This window comes from Scardinius erythrophthalmus (assembly GCF_964197995.2).
Source record: "Scardinius erythrophthalmus genome assembly, chromosome: 9".
NCBI classification, from domain to species: domain Eukaryota; kingdom Metazoa; phylum Chordata; class Actinopteri; order Cypriniformes; family Leuciscidae; genus Scardinius; species Scardinius erythrophthalmus.
Window position 1 is genome coordinate 5,236,219 of NC_138229.1, and position 17,904 is coordinate 5,254,122.

Genomic DNA, 17,904 nt, shown 5'->3' on the forward strand with positions numbered 1-17,904 from the left:
TATATATATATATATATATATATATATATATATATGTAGAGAGAAACTATAACTTTTAAATGCATATATCTTCCAAATGTGAATTGGTTTGCATTAATTTGAACATACTTAAAAATAAAACATATTCACCAAAAAAATAATTAAATGCCCAATCTTCTCAGCTAATAATGAATATTTTTATGCCACGTATCATGTCATCTGCCTATACAAGTCTTGTTGGATGTGTTCCCACTCATGGACGGTTATTCTCAACTAACATTGCAGACAATGTGTGAAATATGTGTGAACGTTTACAATAACAGAAGCACTGAGAATACCCTTGTTTCTCCTTTTACCCAATCTGAGGCTGTGTCGTCATGCATTTGATTAGCATACAAAAATGATAAAAGCATTTTTCCATTAATAACTTCTATACAGAAAAGTGCTCCATTTATACTTTCACATCTTGTTTTCAAGTCATATTAAATTCTGTTGATAGGTTTTTTTTTTTTTTTTTTTTTTTTTGCTTAAATGTGTTGACCCAACCACAAAACAGACTAAAAATAGCCAGTTTCTGATGTGACACCTATAATTGCAAAAAGAGAACTAGAGAAGGAAGCATGTGAATCCCGGAGCGGAAACGCTTTGACATTCACTGTATTGCACATAAATACTTCTCATTTTGTTTGACTCTCTTCTATGATGACTTTAGTCTTTATGCACATCTCCTTGAGTGAGAATCTGTTTCTATAGTATTAACCTAAAAATTTAAACTTGCATGGAAATGATGATGATAAAGAAAGAAGAAACATTGCAACTTTTCGACAGACCGACAGTCAGTTTGAAGAAGTTCATTGTATTTTTCCTTTGGCTCATAACAGGCAAGTGTTCTCTATTTGCTTACAATTAATTTTACACATACAAGTTTACATATCCTGCTGTATGACATGCATTTTGCTAATTCTTTTATACATTTACTGATAAATTAAAGTCAAACTAAAGTTGATCTTTTCTTTGCGCAGGTCCTGAATGCACAACAGGATCAGTAAACAGAAAGTTAACGGTTCAGACTGGAGGATCTGTCATTATTCCATGTTATTATGACAGGAAATACACAGAACACAAGAAAAACTGGTGCTTTGATGCAAAATCAGCATATAATTACTGCTCTATTCTGGCATATGCTAATGAAACCAAAGGAAACGTGTCTGTAATCGATCATCCAGATCAGAGTTTCTTTACTGTGACTATGAGAAACCTGCAGCTTGAAGACACTGGATCTTACTGGTGTGGTGAGGAGATTAGAGGATTATTTCAAATGGATGAAACAGAGCAGCTTCATCTCACAGTTCAATCAGGTATGAGATGAGTTTCACATTCAGATGAATAATTCTGATCCTTATTCCTGATAAATCACAATGACTCGTGTCTGTGTTCAGCTCCTGATGTGTCTGTGATGAACAGCAGTGTATCTGGACATGAAGGTGATAATGTCAGTGTCCAGTGTTTCTACACTTCTGGATATCAGAATAAACTCAAACAGTGGTGCAGATATAAAGATCAGCGCTGTTACACTGAGAAGAGGACTGACACATCCCAGAATTCATCAGTCCAGATCAGTGATGATGGGAGAAGCTCCTTCACTGTGTTGATGACTGGACTGAGACTCAGTGATTCTGGATGGTACTTCTGCTCTGCTGGAGATCTGCAGGCTTCTGTTCAACTCGCGATCACTGGTAAAAACCCATTCACTACTTAGACCTACACAGGAGTTCATGATAGTAAAAAACAACAACAAAAATGTAGGTTTGATATTTTTTCATAGGGAATTGATTGTATGCTTGTGGTTTGCTATTGGTGGATCTGATGTGAGTGACAGGTTGCCCCACCCATCAGAGAAGAGATGTTGCTGCAAGAGGGAGATGAAAGTTATTTTCATTCAAGATTATGAGGCACATGAATAAAAAATTAAATGATGTGCACAGATAAATCATTTATAAACAAAAATGCTGCAATATTCCATAAAAAAAAAAGAATTGTGTATTTTGTTTTTGTAGTGATTTTAAAATCTTATTGGTGGTGACAAATGTATTATATATATTTTCCGCATTTTTATTCAACAGCAGCTGTGACTACAGAAGAACTTGACGAAAAGTGGTTAGTAGCTAATTAATCAATCTTAAATATTGCTAAAATATTAAAGTCGTCCTGTAATCAATAATTTTATCTCTTAAAACTCATCTTTAATATTTTTTTTCCTTGAAAACTAAATTCTTCATGCCTTCAAATAGCTTGAATGTAACTCTACACCCTTGCCTCATTTAGTATATGCGGTTCTATGAATATGCAAATGAGTACCAGCTCAGAGATCCACTCGTTTGACGATCACAAGTTGATCTGATTGGTTACAAGGTAGTTTGTGACGTCAGAAACACCAGCGATTTCAAAGCGTGTTTTTGAGACTGTCTTTGGTTCACTGCAGTTTTAAGGAGAAAATACTCAGCAATGGTGCTGACTTATGAATTTACACATGGTTTGTCTTAAAGCATATTAAAAACACCACATAGACATATAAACAACATTAAAAACTTGATTTTAATCACAGGGGGACTTTAAGATTGATATTTTGTATCATGGACATAATACAATGCTTATTTTACGAGTATTTAATGTTCTTTCTTAACATTTTGTCAGTTTCTCTGTGTGGTCTTTTTCCTTTCATTTTCTAGTCAGAACTGATCGAGTTAATTATTGAAGTATATATTATTTCTCTCTCTTCTTTATAGCAACAACAATTCAACAGCAAGCAGTGAAGAGCAGCAGAATAAGTATTAATGCTCAAATACTGTAGATTAAAATCCTGCAAACAGAAAATAACTTTTAAGTAACCAGATTGTATGCAATTGTTATTGTAAGTTTTGTTTTTAAGGTTATTTGTATGCAACATGATTTCATTTTATGACTGTAACTGGTGTATACAGTAAAACGGCAACTGCATCAGTGAGGCCATCTTCCTCTTTTTCATGTGTCTATTTTAGTTTTGCAATACGGCGCTTGTGAAATGGTTTAAAACTACAACTTAATGGTTGTTAAAGGGGGGGTGAAATGCTATTTCATGCATACTGAGTTTTTTACACTGTTAAAGAGTTGGATTCCCATGCTAAACATGGACAAAGTTTAAAAAATTAAATTGTACGTTAAACTTAAATTGGAAAGTTTTTTTCGAGTATGGGTCTTCGTGACGTCAGCTGGGGCGGAATTTCCTTATATGGGTCCTAAGGGCACTTCTCCGCGGGCGCGCGCGCACTCGTAGACCAGACAGAGAGAGAAGAGAACGAAAGCAGTACGCCCATCAAAGCGCTCTGCTCAGCTTTTGGAAGTCAATGTCACCAAAGAAGTGGGTTTTTAGTTGCCAGGGCAAGACAACCCTGCACAGATTCGTAAAGAACCCAGCGCAAAGGGACCAGTGGATGGAGTTTGTTTTTTCAGAGACTGTTTGTTTTTGTGCAAGACTGTTTGTTCCCTGCATTTCGACGATGATTGTTTTATAAACAAAGCCCAGACCGACGGATTTGCAGATCGTCTAATGCTTAAGGATGGAGCAGTCACAATGATAAAGGTTCGCGGTCGCAGGCGGTGAGTAAAACTGCTTCAAATGTCTCTGTGTGTTGTTAGCTCGGCACATTAGCACAGCTTTAGCTTCGCCCACAGGGCCCGCCTCCAGACGCTCGGTTTTTTCCGGAAAGACTCGGTACAGCCTATCTTTCTTTTATAAATATAATAAAACTAAAGACTTTTTGGAGATATGAAGGATGCAATACTACTCTATAGGTACTCAAGATTAACAGGAGATTGAGTGAAAATGAGCATTTCACCCCCCCTTTAAAAGGATAGTTCATCCAAAAATAAAAATTCTGTCAATATTTACTTCCAAACCTGTATGAATTTCTTTCTTTTGCTGAACACAAATATGGACCCCATTGACTTCAACAGTATTCTTTTCTTCCATACTATGGAAGTCAACGGGGTCCATCAACTGTTTGGTTACCCATATTTTTCAAAATATCTTCGTTTGTGTTCAGCAGAAGAAAGAAATTCATACAGGTTTGGAACAACTTGAGGGTGAGAAAATTATGACATAATTTTCATTTTTGGGTGAACTGTCACTTTAAGAGAAATTAAACAGCTCAATTCATTACAGACATTTAATTAAAGATATACTGAAGCAAATAATGTAAATCAGAAGTAAAAAACATGTTAAATCAATTTAAACCAACAATAACTCCAGCCTTTTAACTACATATCAAATGTGATCTCAGCAGAACAGATGCCACAATCACATAAATGTAATCTGATGAGGTAATATTTGGTAACACTTTATATTACGACCCGCAAACAACTGCGTAAGTAAACCGAAATTACGGTGTACGTTTCTGTAATTATAGTGTACTTCCGAGTAGGTATAAGGGAACAATATGTTAAGTTTTGGGTAATAAAGGGGTACAACCAGATATACAAGCAAATTATTTATAATGTAATTATTTTAAAACTAACAGGTACCTATTCTGTATATATTCCAGGCAAAAATTGTACGTCTGTTGTATATAAAAGTTTTTATCACATTTCTGGAAAAATATGTTCTTGTGCAATGTAGTTACAGGGTAATTTTGACATCTGTGGGTTGTAAATTAAATATATATATATATATATATATATATACTGTATATATGGCTGTATGTAAGCACAGTATGATAAAAATTTAATCTGAAACAATTTTATAAACAGCTGATTTCGAAAAACATTGGCAATGCTATTTATTGGCTTTTCTTACTAAACTACTTAACGTTTAGCCAAAAAAAAAAAAAAAATTCTGCTATGACTTTAAATTAGAACGTACCATGTAGTACTTACCTTATCACATTGTATTGCAATGACACTTATATGTCAGGGCAAATATACTGTGTAATTAAAAGTTTATTTTTTTATAAGAGTAGCCTACCTTTCTCTGTAATTACTGTGCAAATAGTGTTGTTTCGTATTGTTACATAGTAAGTAGTGTTTGTTACCCGTTTCAACTGTGTAGTTACAGGGTAAGTGTAACTCCTGCGGGCTGTAAATTAAAGTGGTGCTTGTTACCCCCTTGTTCTGTGTAGTTACAGGGTAAGTGCAACTCCTGCGGGCTGTAAATTAAAGTGGCGCTTGTTACCCCCTTGTTCTGTGTAGTTACAGGGTAAGTGTAACTCCTGCGGGCTGTAAATTAAAGTGGCGCTTGTTACCCCCTTGTTCTGTGTAGTTACAGGGTAAGTGTAACTCCTGCGGGCTGTAAATTAAAGTGGCGCTTTTTACCCCCTTGTTCTGTGTAGTTACAGGGTAAGTGCAACTCCTGCGGGCTGTAAATTAAAGTGGTGCTTGTTACCCCCTTGTTCTGTGTAGTTACAGGGTAAGTGCAACTCCTGCGGGCTGTAAATTAAAGTGGCGCTTGTTACCCCCTTGTTCTGTGTAGTTACAGGATAAGTGTAACTCCTGCGGGCTGTAAATTAAAGTGGCGCTTGTTACCCCCTTGTTCTGTGTAGTTACAGGGTAAGTGTAACTCCTGCGGGCTGTAAATTAAAGTGGCGCTTGTTACCCCCTTGTTCTGTGTAGTTACAGGGTAAGTGTAACTCCTGCGGGCTGTAAATTAAAGTGGCGCTTGTTTCCCCCTTGTTCTGTGTAGTTACAGGGTAAGTGCAACTCCTGCGGGCTGTAAATTAAAGTGGTGCTTGTTACCCCCTTGTTCTGTGTAGTTACAGGGTAAGTGTAACTCCTGCGGGCTGTAAATTAAAGTGGTGCTTGTTACCCCCTTGTTCTGTGTAGTTACAGGGTAAGTGCAACTCCTGCGGGCTGTAAATTAAAGTGGCGCTTGTTACCCCCTTGTTCTGTGTAGTTACAGGATAAGTGCAACTCCTGCGGGCTGTAAATTAAAGTGGTGCTTGTTACCCCCTTGTTCTGTGTAGTTACAGGGTAAGTGCAACTCCTGCGGGCTGTAAATTAAAGTGGTGCTTGTTACCCCCTTGTTCTGTGTAGTTACAGGGTAAGTGTAACTCCTGCGGGCTGTAAATTAAAGTGGCGCTTGTTTCCCCCTTGTTCTGTGTAGTTACAGGGTAAGTGTAACTCCTGCGGGCTGTAAATTAAAGTGGTGCTTGTTACCCCCTTGTTCTGTGTAGTTACAGGGTAAGTGCAACTCCTGCGGGCTGTAAATTAAAGTGGCGCTTGTTACCCCCTTGTTCTGTGTAGTTACAGGGTAAGTGCAACTCCTGCGGGCTGTAAATTAAAGTGGCGCTTGTTTCCCCCTTGTTCTGTGTAGTTACAGGATAAGTGTAACTCCTGCGGGCTGTAAATTAAAGTGGCGCTTGTTTCCCCCTTGTTCTGTGTAGTTACAGGATAAGTGTAACTCCTGCGGGCTGTAAATTAAAGTGGCGCTTGTTACCCCCTTGTTCTGTGTAGTTACAGGGTAAGTGTAACTCCTGTGGGCTGTAAATTAAAGTGGCGCTTGTTTCCCCCTTGTTCTGTGTAGTTACAGGGTAAGTGCAACTCCTGTGGGCTGTAAATTAAAGTGGCGCTTGTTACCCCCTTGTTCTGTGTATTTACAGGGTAAGTGTAACTCCTGCGAGCTGTAAATTAAAGTGGCGCTTGTTACCCCCTTGTTCTGTGTAGTTACAGGGTAAGTGCAACTCCTGCGGGCTGTAAATTAAAGTGGCGCTTGTTTCCCCCTTGTTCTGTGTATTTACAGGGTAAGTGCAACTCCTGTGGGCTGTAAATTAAAGTGGCGCTTGTTACCCCCTTGTTCTGTGTATTTACAGGGTAAGTGTAACTCCTGCGAGCTGTAAATTAAAGTGGCGCTTGTTACCCCCTTGTTCTGTGTAGTTACAGGGTAAGTGTAACTCCTGTGGGCTGTAAATTAAAGTGGCGCTTGTTTCCCCCTTGTTCTGTGTAGTTACAGGATAAGTGTAACTCCTGCGGGCTGTAAATTAAAGTGGCGCTTGTTTCCCCCTTGTTCTGTGTAGTTACAGGATAAGTGTAACTCCTGCGGGCTGTAAATTAAAGTGGCGCTTGTTACCCCCTTGTTCTGTGTAGTTACAGGGTAAGTGTAACTCCTGTGGGCTGTAAATTAAAGTGGCGCTTGTTTCCCCCTTGTTCTGTGTAGTTACAGGGTAAGTGCAACTCCTGTGGGCTGTAAATTAAAGTGGCGCTTGTTACCCCCTTGTTCTGTGTAGTTACAGGGTAAGTGCAACTCCTGCGGGCTGTAAATTAAAGTGGCGCTTGTTTCCCCCTTGTTCTGTGTATTTACAGGGTAAGTGCAACTCCTGCGGGCTGTAAATTAAAGTGGTGCTTGTTACCCCCTTGTTCTGTGTAGTTACAGGGTAAGTGTAACTCCTGCGGGCTGTAAATTAAAGTGGCGCTTGTTACCCCCTTGTTCTGTGTAGTTACAGGGTAAGTGCAACTCCTGCGGGCTGTCAATTAAAGTGGCGCTTGTTACCCCCTTGTTCTGTGTAGTTACAGGGTAAGTTTAACTCCTGCGGGCTGTAAATTAAAGTGGCGCTTGTTACCCCCTTGTTCTGTGTAGTTACAGGGTAAGTGTAACTCCTGCGGGCTGTAAATTAAAGTGGCGCTTGTTTCCCCCTTGTTCTGTGTAGTTACAGGGTAAGTGCAACTCCTGCGGGCTGTCAATTAAAGTGGCGCTTGTTACCCCCTTGTTCTGTGTAGTTACAGGGTAAGTTTAACTCCTGCGGGCTGTAAATTAAAGTGGCGCTTGTTACCCCCTTGTTCTGTGTAGTTACAGGGTAAGTGTAACTCCTGTGGGCTGTAAATTAAAGTGGCGCTTGTTTCCCCCTTGTTCTGTGTAGTTACAGGGTAAGTGCAACTCCTGCGGGCTGTAAATTAAAGTGGTGCTTGTTACCCCCTTGTTCTGTGTAGTTACAGGGTAAGTGTAACTCCTGTGGGCTGTAAATTAAAGTGGCGCTTGTTTCCCCCTTGTTCTGTGTAGTTACAGGGTAAGTGCAACTCCTGTGGGCTGTAAATTAAAGTGGTGCTTGTTACCCCCTTGTTCTGTGTATTTACAGGGTAAGTGTAACTCCTGCGAGCTGTAAATTAAAGTGGCGCTTGTTACCCCCTTGTTCTGTGTAGTTACAGGGTAAGTGCAACTCCTGCGGGCTGTAAATTAAAGTGGCGCTTGTTTCCCCCTTGTTCTGTGTAGTTACAGGGTAAGTGCAACTCCTGTGGGCTGTAAATTAAAGTGGTGCTTGTTACCCCCTTGTTCTGTGTATTTACAGGGTAAGTGTAACTCCTGCGGGCTGTAAATTAAAGTGGTGCTTGTTACCCCCTTGTTCTGTGTAGTTACAGGGTAAGTGTAACTCCTGCGGGCTGTAAATTAAAGTGGCGCTTGTTACCCCCTTGTTCTGTGTAGTTACAGGGTAAGTGCAACTCCTGTGGGCTGTAAATTAAAGTGGCGCTTGTTACCCCCTTGTTCTGTGTAGTTACAGGGTAAGTGTAACTCCTGCGGGCTGTAAATTAAAGTGGCGCTTGTTACCCCCTTGTTCTGTGTAGTTACAGGGTAAGTGCAACTCCTGCGGGCTGTCAATTAAAGTGGCGCTTGTTTCCCCCTTGTTCTGTGTAGTTACAGGGTAAGTTTAACTCCTGCGGGCTGTAAATTAAAGTGGCGCTTGTTACCCCCTTGTTCTGTGTAGTTACAGGGTAAGTGTAACTCCTGCGGGCTGTAAATTAAAGTGGCGCTTGTTACCCCCTTGTTCTGTGTAGTTACAGGGTAAGTGTAACTCCTGTGGGCTGTAAATTAAAGTGGCGCTTGTTACCCCCTTGTTCTGTGTAGTTACAGGGTAAGTTTAACTCCTGCGGGCTGTAAATTAAAGTGGCGCTTGTTACCCCCTTGTTCTGTGTAGTTACAGGGTAAGTGCAACTCCTGCGGGCTGTAAATTAGTGGTGCTTGTTACCCCCTTGTTCTGTGTAGTTACAGGGTAAGTGCAGTAAATATACAATAAAGGATCCAATTTAATTTCTGACTTTTATTTTACAAAAACATTTCAAAACACTTTTTCATCTTAATAAAACATTATCTTTTTACAGTATACTCAAACAACAAAGTAACACATTATACCCCCCCCCCTTTTTTATTTGCTTCTCTTGCTTTTCTTCTTCTTTCTTTTCTTGCTCTTCTTTTTCTTAACTTCCACTGGGGACTCTGAAGTTGAGGAGTTGATGGAGTCCCATTGGTCTTGCTGCACTGCAAAAATATGAATATATTATATATATACATGCTCTTTGCAAGCTACACCTTCAATTTTAAGTTGTCGAACAATCCTCCACTCTAAAACATTTTGTGCCACCACTACTGATGTCGCAATTTTTCATACTTTCATAAAATCATGCAACATACTCTACCTTGTCTGTGGACATCGTTATTTAAAACTGTAATTTTGAAGAAAACACATTTTGGTGAAGTTTGAGGCAGATCATGGGGGGGTTGTGATATTTTATAGTGATAATGACTGTAGTGCAGCAGAAAATGTTTTTAAAAAAGGCATAGTTGTTCTGACAGCAACAAAAAAAACAAAAAAGCATGAAACACAAACATGAGGGCTGTGGCACTATAGGAACAGCATATCTTTGTGTCATTGCAGATGGGACAGCAGACTTCATCTTTTCAATTTCCTTTTTCAAAAAATCACACTCATCTTTGAGCAAGGTGATCTCTGCTTTAAGAGTGATAATCTTATCTTTGAAAGAAAGAAAGAAAGGTTAGACGTTTAAATTTTACTCCTGCCCTACTCCAGGGCTTATACTTGTGACCACTTTCCTATTTTTTAAAACATCAAATTTAAGAACTAAACATCACTGGTACTGTACATTATAAATGCACTTGTTAAAGGATTAGTTCACCCCAAAATGAAAATTTACAACGGACTTCATTGGTCACCATCGTTAAGTCCAAATCAATGCAGTTTCAAAAGTCTTTTAAGTGTTTAAAAGGGCTGTACGCGATCACAGCTGAAGAAGAGGTTGTTATCTAGCGAAACGATAGGTCATTTAAAAAAAAGAAATATATAATTTATAGACTTTTTACCTTCAATAGTTCGGATTGAGCTGATCAACAAACGGACAGGGAACTAAGTTACGTCATCACGTTGAAAGGTCACGCCTGCGCCGGCAATACTATTTGAACTACTATTCATATTCATCAGAATGTTATTCATATACTATTCATATTCACTGAATACTATTTCTATATATATAATCGCAAACAATACTATTTGAATTATCATCCTACGTACGGTCGCATTGTAAACAGTGGGGCGGTACTTCGGCCGGCGCAGGCGTGACCTTTCAACGTGATGACGTAGTTCCCTGTCCGTTTGTTGATCAGCTCAATCCGAAATATTGAACTATTGCCACAGCCCTCAGGTTTGTGTTTCATGCTTTTTTTTTTTTTTTTTTTGCTGTCAGAACAACTATGCCTTTTTAAAAAACATTTTCTGCTGCACTACAGTCATTATCACTATAAAATATCACAACCCCACCATGATCTGCCTCAAACTTCACCAAACTGTGTTTTCTTCAAAATTACAGTTACTACAGTAATATCAGGTGGCACAAAATGTTTAGAGTGGAGGATTGTTCGACAACGTAAAATTGAAGGTGTAGTTTGCTAAGAGCATGTATATACTGTATATTCATATTTTTGCAGTGCAGCAAGACCAATGGGACTCCATCAACTCCTTAACTTCAGAGTCCCCAGTGGAAGTTAAGAAAAAGAAGAGCAAGAGAGCAAGAAAAGAAAGAAGAAGAAAAGCAAGAGATGCAAATAAAAGGGGGGGGGGGATAATGTGTTACTTTGTTGTTTGAGTATACTGTAGAAAAGATAATGTTTTATTAAGATGAAAAAGTTTTGACATTTTTTTGTAAAATAAAAGTCAGAAATTAAATTGGATCCTTTATTGTATATTTACTGCACTTACCCTGTAACTACACAGAACAAGGGGGTAACAAGCACCACTAATTTACAGCCCGCAGGAGTTACACTTACCCTGTAACTACACAGAACAAGGGGGTAACAAGCACCACTAATTTACAGCCCGCAGGAGTTGCACTTATCCTGTAACTACACAGAACAAGGGGGTAACAAGCGCCACTTTAATTTACAGCCCGCAGGAGTTACACTTACCCTGTAACTACACAGAACAAGGGGGTAACAAGCACCACTAATTTACAGCCCGCAGGAGTTACACTTATCCTGTAACTACACAGAACAAGGGGGTAACAAGCGCCACTTTAATTTACAGCCCGCAGGAGTTGCACTTACCCTGTAACTACACAGAACAAGGGGGTAACAAGCGCCACTTTAATTTACAGCCCGCAGGAGTTGCACTTACCCTGTAACTACACAGAACAAGGGGGTAACAAGCGCCACTTTAATTTACAGCCCGCAGGAGTTACACTTACCCTGTAACTACACAGAACAAGGGGGTAACAAGCACCACTAATTTACAGCCCGCAGGAGTTACACTTACCCTGTAACTACACAGAACAAGGGGGTAACAAGCACCACTAATTTACAGCCCGCAGGAGTTGCACTTATCCTGTAACTACACAGAACAAGGGGGTAACAAGCGCCACTTTAATTTACAGCCCGCAGGAGTTACACTTACCCTGTAACTACACAGAACAAGGGGGTAACAAGCACCACTAATTTACAGCCCGCAGGAGTTACACTTATCCTGTAACTACACAGAACAAGGGGGTAACAAGCGCCACTTTAATTTACAGCCCGCAGGAGTTGCACTTACCCTGTAACTACACAGAACAAGGGGGTAACAAGCGCCACTTTAATTTACAGCCCGCAGGAGTTGCACTTACCCTGTAACTACACAGAACAAGGGGGTAACAAGCGCCACTTTAATTTACAGCCCACAGGAGTTACACTTACCCTGTAACTACACAGAACAAGGGGGAAACAAGCGCCACTTTAATTTACAGCCCGCAGGAGTTACACTTACCCTGTAACTACACAGAACAAGGGGGTAACAAGCGCCACTTTAATTTACAGCCCACAGGAGTTACACTTACCCTGTAACTACACAGAACAAGGGGGTAACAAGCGCCACTTTAATTTACAGCCCGCAGGAGTTGCACTTACCCTGTAACTACACAGAACAAGGGGGAAACAAGCGCCACTTTAATTTACAGCCCGCAGGAGTTACACTTACCCTGTAACTACACAGAACAAGGGGGTAACAAGCGCCACTTTAATTTACAGCCCACAGGAGTTGCACTTACCCTGTAACTACACAGAACAAGGGGGTAACAAGCGCCACTTTAATTTACAGCCCACAGGAGTTACACTTACCCTGTAACAACACAGAACAAGGGGGTAACAAGCGCCACTTTAATTTACAGCCCACAGGAGTTACACTTACCCTGTAACTACACAGAACAAGGGGGTAACAAGCACCACTTTAATTTACAGCCCACAGGAGTTACACTTACCCTGTTACTACACAGAACAAGGGGGTAACAAGCGCCACTTTAATTTACAGCCCGCAGGAGTTGCACTTACCCTGTAACTACACAGAACAAGGGGGTAACAAGCACCACTAATTTACAGCCCGCAGGAGTTGCACTTACCCTGTAACTACACAGAACAAGGGGGTAACAAGCACCACTAATTTACAGCCCGCAGGAGTTACACTTACCCTGTAACTACACAGAACAAGGGGGTAACAAGCGCCACTTTAATTTACAGCCCACAGGAGTTACACTTACCCTGTAACTACACAGAACAAGGGGGTAACAAGCGCCACTTTAATTTACAGCCCGCAGGAGTTGCACTTATCCTGTAACTACACAGAACAAGGGGGTAACAAGCGCCACTTTAATTTACAGCCCGCAGGAGTTGCACTTACCCTGTAACTACACAGAACAAGGGGGTAACAAGCGCCACTTTAATTTACAGCCCGCAGGAGTTGCACTTACCCTGTAACTACACAGAACAAGGGGGTAACAAGCGCCACTTTAATTTACAGCCCGCAGGAGTTGCACTTACCCTGTAACTACACAGAACAAGGGGGTAACAAGCGCCACTTTAATTTACAGCCCGCAGGAGTTGCACTTACCCTGTAACTACACAGAACAAGGGGGAAACAAGCACCACTAATTTACAGCCCGCAGGAGTTGCACTTACCCTGTAACTACACAGAACAAGGGGGTAACAAGCGCCACTTTAATTTACAGCCCGCAGGAGTTGCACTTACCCTGTAACTACACAGAACAAGGGGGTAACAAGCGCCACTTTAATTTACAGCCCGCAGGAGTTACACTTACCCTGTAACTACACAGAACAAGGGGGTAACAAGCGCCACTTTAATTTACAGCCCGCAGGAGTTGCACTTACCCTGTAACTACACAGAACAAGGGGGTAACAAGCGCCACTTTAATTTACAGCCCGCAGGAGTTACACTTACCCTGTAACTACACAGAACAAGGGGGTAACAAGCGCCACTTTAATTTACAGCCCGCAGGAGTTACACTTACCCTGTAACTACACAGAACAAGGGGGTAACAAGCGCCACTTTAATTTACAGCCCGCAGGAGTTACACTTACCCTGTAACTACACAGAACAAGGGGGTAACAAGCGCCACTTTAATTTACAGCCCGCAGGAGTTACACTTACCCTGTAAATACACAGAACAAGGGGGTAACAAGCGCCACTTTAATTTACAGCCCGCAGGAGTTACACTTACCCTGTAACTACACAGTTGAAACGGGTAACAAACACTACTTACTATGTAACAATACGAAACAACACTATTTGCACAGTAATTACAGAGAAAGGTACTCTTATTAAAAAAAAATAAACAAAAAAACTTTTAATTACACAGTATATTTGCCCTGACATTTAAGTGTCATTGCAATACAATGTGATAAGGTAAGGACTAAGTACTACATGGTACGTTTTAAATTAAAATCATAGCAAAAACTATTTTTTTTGGCTTAACGTTAAGTAGTTTAGTAAGAAAAGCCAATAAATAGCATTGCCAAAAAGTTTAATTTACAACCCACAGATGTCAAAATTACCCTGTAACTACATTGCACAAGAACATATTTTTCCAGAAATGTGATAAAAACTTTTATATACAACAGACGTACAATTTTTGCCTGGAATATATACAGAATAGGTACCTGTTAGTTTTAAAATAATTACATTATAAATAATTTGCTTGTATATCTGGTTGTACCCCTTTATTACCCAAAACTTAACATATTGTTCCCTTATACCTACTCGGAAGTACACTATAATTACAGAAACGTACACCGTAGTTTCGGTTTACTTACGCAGTTGTTTGCGGGTCGTAATATAAAGTGTTACCTAATATTTTTGCGAGTGACACAGAGTTCACTACAAATATGAATATGAACAAGTTCAAAAAAGTTCAAAATACCATAGAAAAATGCACCATGGTAAATTTAGTTTCAGCAAAATAACCATTGTCATGATAATGACTGCAATAACAGTAATCATTTCATATGCATGTATAATATGAACCATTTGTATTGTTTATTCTCACAGGCATTATCTGGAGGTGTGGGTTCCGACGGTTGTGTTGTTTCTGCTGTTGGTGACTGTCGTGTCAGCTGTAAAACTGAGAAAGAAGAACAGTCAGTATGGATTTTCTTTTCTTATTATATGACCTATTCCATCAGCCATTCAGTGTTTGATCAGTTTTGCACACTATTGTTCAAAAGTTTGCAGTCAGTATTTTTTTTTTTTAAAGAAATTAATACTTTTTTTCTCCTGCAAAAATTAATTAAATTGATCAGAAGTCACATTAAAGACTTTTATAATGACACAAAAGATTTTATTTCTAATAAATGCTGCTCTTTTGAACTTTCTATTCATTAAAGAATCCTGAAAAAAATTATCACTGCAGTTTCCACAAAATATGAAGCAGCAAAACTGCTTATAATAATAACTGATAATAATCAAGAAATGTTTCTTGAGCAGCAGATCATCATATTAGAATGATTTATGAAGGACTGCAGTATTACATCAAACTTTCATCAGACTTACTGACCCAATTGAGTGCTAGTGTGTATTTATAAACTTGATGCTGATGTCTAAGAACTGTCTAATGGAAAGACTGATAACATCATTTGTTTTCTCACTAACAGACAGAATTAACACCCACAATACAGAGGTGACCAGAGATGGAGACAGTGATGCAGTAGGTTTGAGCTGACAACCGATTTGAGTTAAAACTCATAACTGAGAGTCTCATTATAATCAGATTTGTTTATAATTATTCACAGGGAAACAGTGTCCGTTCATCATCAGCGGTTGCAGAGAATGACGTGACTTACAGCTCTGTGACAGTACGACCTAAAACTGAAACTAAAGCAGTAAGTGAACTCACAAGAACATGCACAGAGATTTGTCCTGTAATGTAATTGTCAGTATTCTTCTTAATCATCTTTGGTCTCTCCAGTTTAGCCCAGCATCAGTGGAGGACGAGGTGACCTACAGCTCTGTGCACAAACAGTGAGACGTTACAGGTTTGTTAAAGTTAATGATCACAGGATGTTTTACACAGACACTGAACATGTGATTTCATCTCAGTGTTTAATCTCTTTATCACAGGTGCATGTTCCTGAGAAAATATGAACACAATAGCGCTGAACTTGAAACAGGCTAACATTTTTTTATTCCATGCATCGTTACAATGCAAAGCAAGCAAACTCTCAATTCAGATAAAATTATATTTATATGATTGTATCATGCTTTATAATGTACAGTCCCCTGTGGTGGCACAATGTAAGTACATGTACAAAACAAATGGTTTACTATGAAATGAAAATTCAGTTTAAGCGTTATTTAGGAATAAGTGTGTAAATTGTTGATTGTAAAAAGCATAAAACATAATATATTTGCGAAGTTGTAATGTGCTTGCTTTAAGTGTGACAATAAAATAAAAAGAAAAAACTTTAAAAAAAAAACAGGCGTATAATATTTGCTATAGGCTATTGTTTCTTAATGTGTTTTGCAATTTTTTTATAGCAGGAGTCTAATAAGGGTAGTATTTTAATATGGAAATGTTTTTTTAAATGGCCCCTATTATGCTATTTTAAAGTTTCCTAATGTTGTTGTGGAGTCTCCTACAACATAGTTTATGTGCATCAAAGGTAAAAAAAAAATCTGTTTAATTTCCTCATAATATACATTTGCACAGCATCACATTTTCCATGACTCTCAAATGACTCGTCAAATGAATCAATCTCTCTAAATCCCGCCTTTCCGCGATATACTCTGCTCTGATTGGCCAGACAGCTCAGTCTGTTGTGATTGGCCTACCGTGTACAGCGACCACGTCGAAAACAAAAATGCCCATTGCCATAACATTGCCAGTATACATTAGCCGAGCTCTAGAGTGAAAGATCTGATGTAACGTAAACGTTGGTAAAACAAATATTTCCTCAAAGTAGTGAGAACGACAGACAATCTGCATTAGGGTAGGTCAGAATTGTCTAAAAAAACTTTTATTCAAATTTGTTTAAACTGTCTTTATATACCAATACATAATTAAAATGCAAGTACTCTGAAATAGAGAGTATAAAAAATTGAGTGACTCTAGTGTATTTAATCTTCAATAAACACAGCTCATTAATTCCATTCACTCCCACCTAAAAACGGGTGCGCGACTGCGCGCACGTGGGCAGAGCCAGTAATAGCGGCGGTAGTCATGGCGACGGAGAGTGACAGTCGCGCAAGCCAATCACTTGTTTCGTCCCGGTAGGAATTAATGAGCTGTGTTTTTTGAAGATTAAATACACTATAGTCACTCAATTTTTATACTCTCTTTTTCAAAGTACTTACATTTTAATTATGTATTGGTATATAAAGACAGTTTAAGCCAATTTGAAAAAAAGTTCTTTAGACAATTCTTACCTACACAACCTTTAATAGACAGATATATGTAATCGTGGCCCACAAACTGATTAGCAGAAGTATTTCAGTAAGACAGTAATAACGTGAGTTAGCCAGTTAGCAGGATACCTACACAATATAAAACTCAAAACTAAGTATTTTGAACACCATCTTTCAAGAGCAAGCGGTTTGTGAATCCTGTATTGAATTTTGAGATTTGAGAAGCAGTCGTCAGTGAAATAAAGGGAACACAGCAAAAGTTTAATTTATACTGCTGTGATATCGTGGTAAAGATGAATTTTAACCTTTTACCTCACACAGAGGTTCACACACTGAAAGTTTCAAAAACTTTTAGCCTTTTATGTTCAAATCGGATTCAGACAATGATGGAGAGACTCAAGAAGTGACAACATGTAGAATGCAACAGGACGTTTCTGAATTGAACTGATGAATTTATGTTGCCTATGTGTAGTTATCTTCTAGTCATTGATTAGCATATTTTGTCTTGATAATCTATAAATCGTGTTCCGGGGGCGGGGTTTATGTAAATTGTAGGGTTTGTGATGTCACTAACACGGGAGGAATGTGGTGTAGTCCCTACCAGCCGTTTGTTGTAGTCCTTAAAAAGCAATTTCTTTAAAAGCAAATATCTCCCTTTGCTTTGAACTTTAATTGTCACTTTGCAGATGTTGTTTATACTCAAACAGCAACATTACACACTAACTAAAGTTACAAAAGTGAAATCATAATCAACCACCCCTTTAAGATATATAAATTAATGACTAAAGCATAGGCCTATATCATAGGGGTTGGTTATTGTTGATTATTTGGACAGGTCCCATTTCAAGATGTCCAAGTCTAAATCCAGACTAGATTACTGTAATGCTTTATTAGCTAGTTGTCCTGCAACCTCAATAAACAAGATACAGTTAGTCCAAAATGCCGCCGCCAGAGTTCT

General features: G+C 39.1%; 1 protein-coding gene across 1 annotated transcript; it reads left to right on the plus strand.

Annotated features, from left to right (window-relative positions):
* Nucleotides 1–673: 673 nt before the first annotated feature.
* On the plus strand, nt 674–15,984 carry LOC308695894 (polymeric immunoglobulin receptor-like). The gene is made up of 10 exons (XM_081374159.1): nt 674–860; nt 1,002–1,337; nt 1,419–1,715; nt 2,103–2,136; nt 2,766–2,807; nt 14,595–14,683; nt 15,197–15,249; nt 15,335–15,424; nt 15,511–15,577; nt 15,663–15,984. Exons 1-9 carry the CDS (start codon nt 758–760, stop codon nt 15,565–15,567), a joined length of 1,101 nt encoding a protein of 366 aa, XP_081230285.1. The 5' UTR covers nt 674–757; the 3' UTR covers nt 15,568–15,577; nt 15,663–15,984.
* Nucleotides 15,985–17,904: the final 1,920 nt, after the last annotated feature.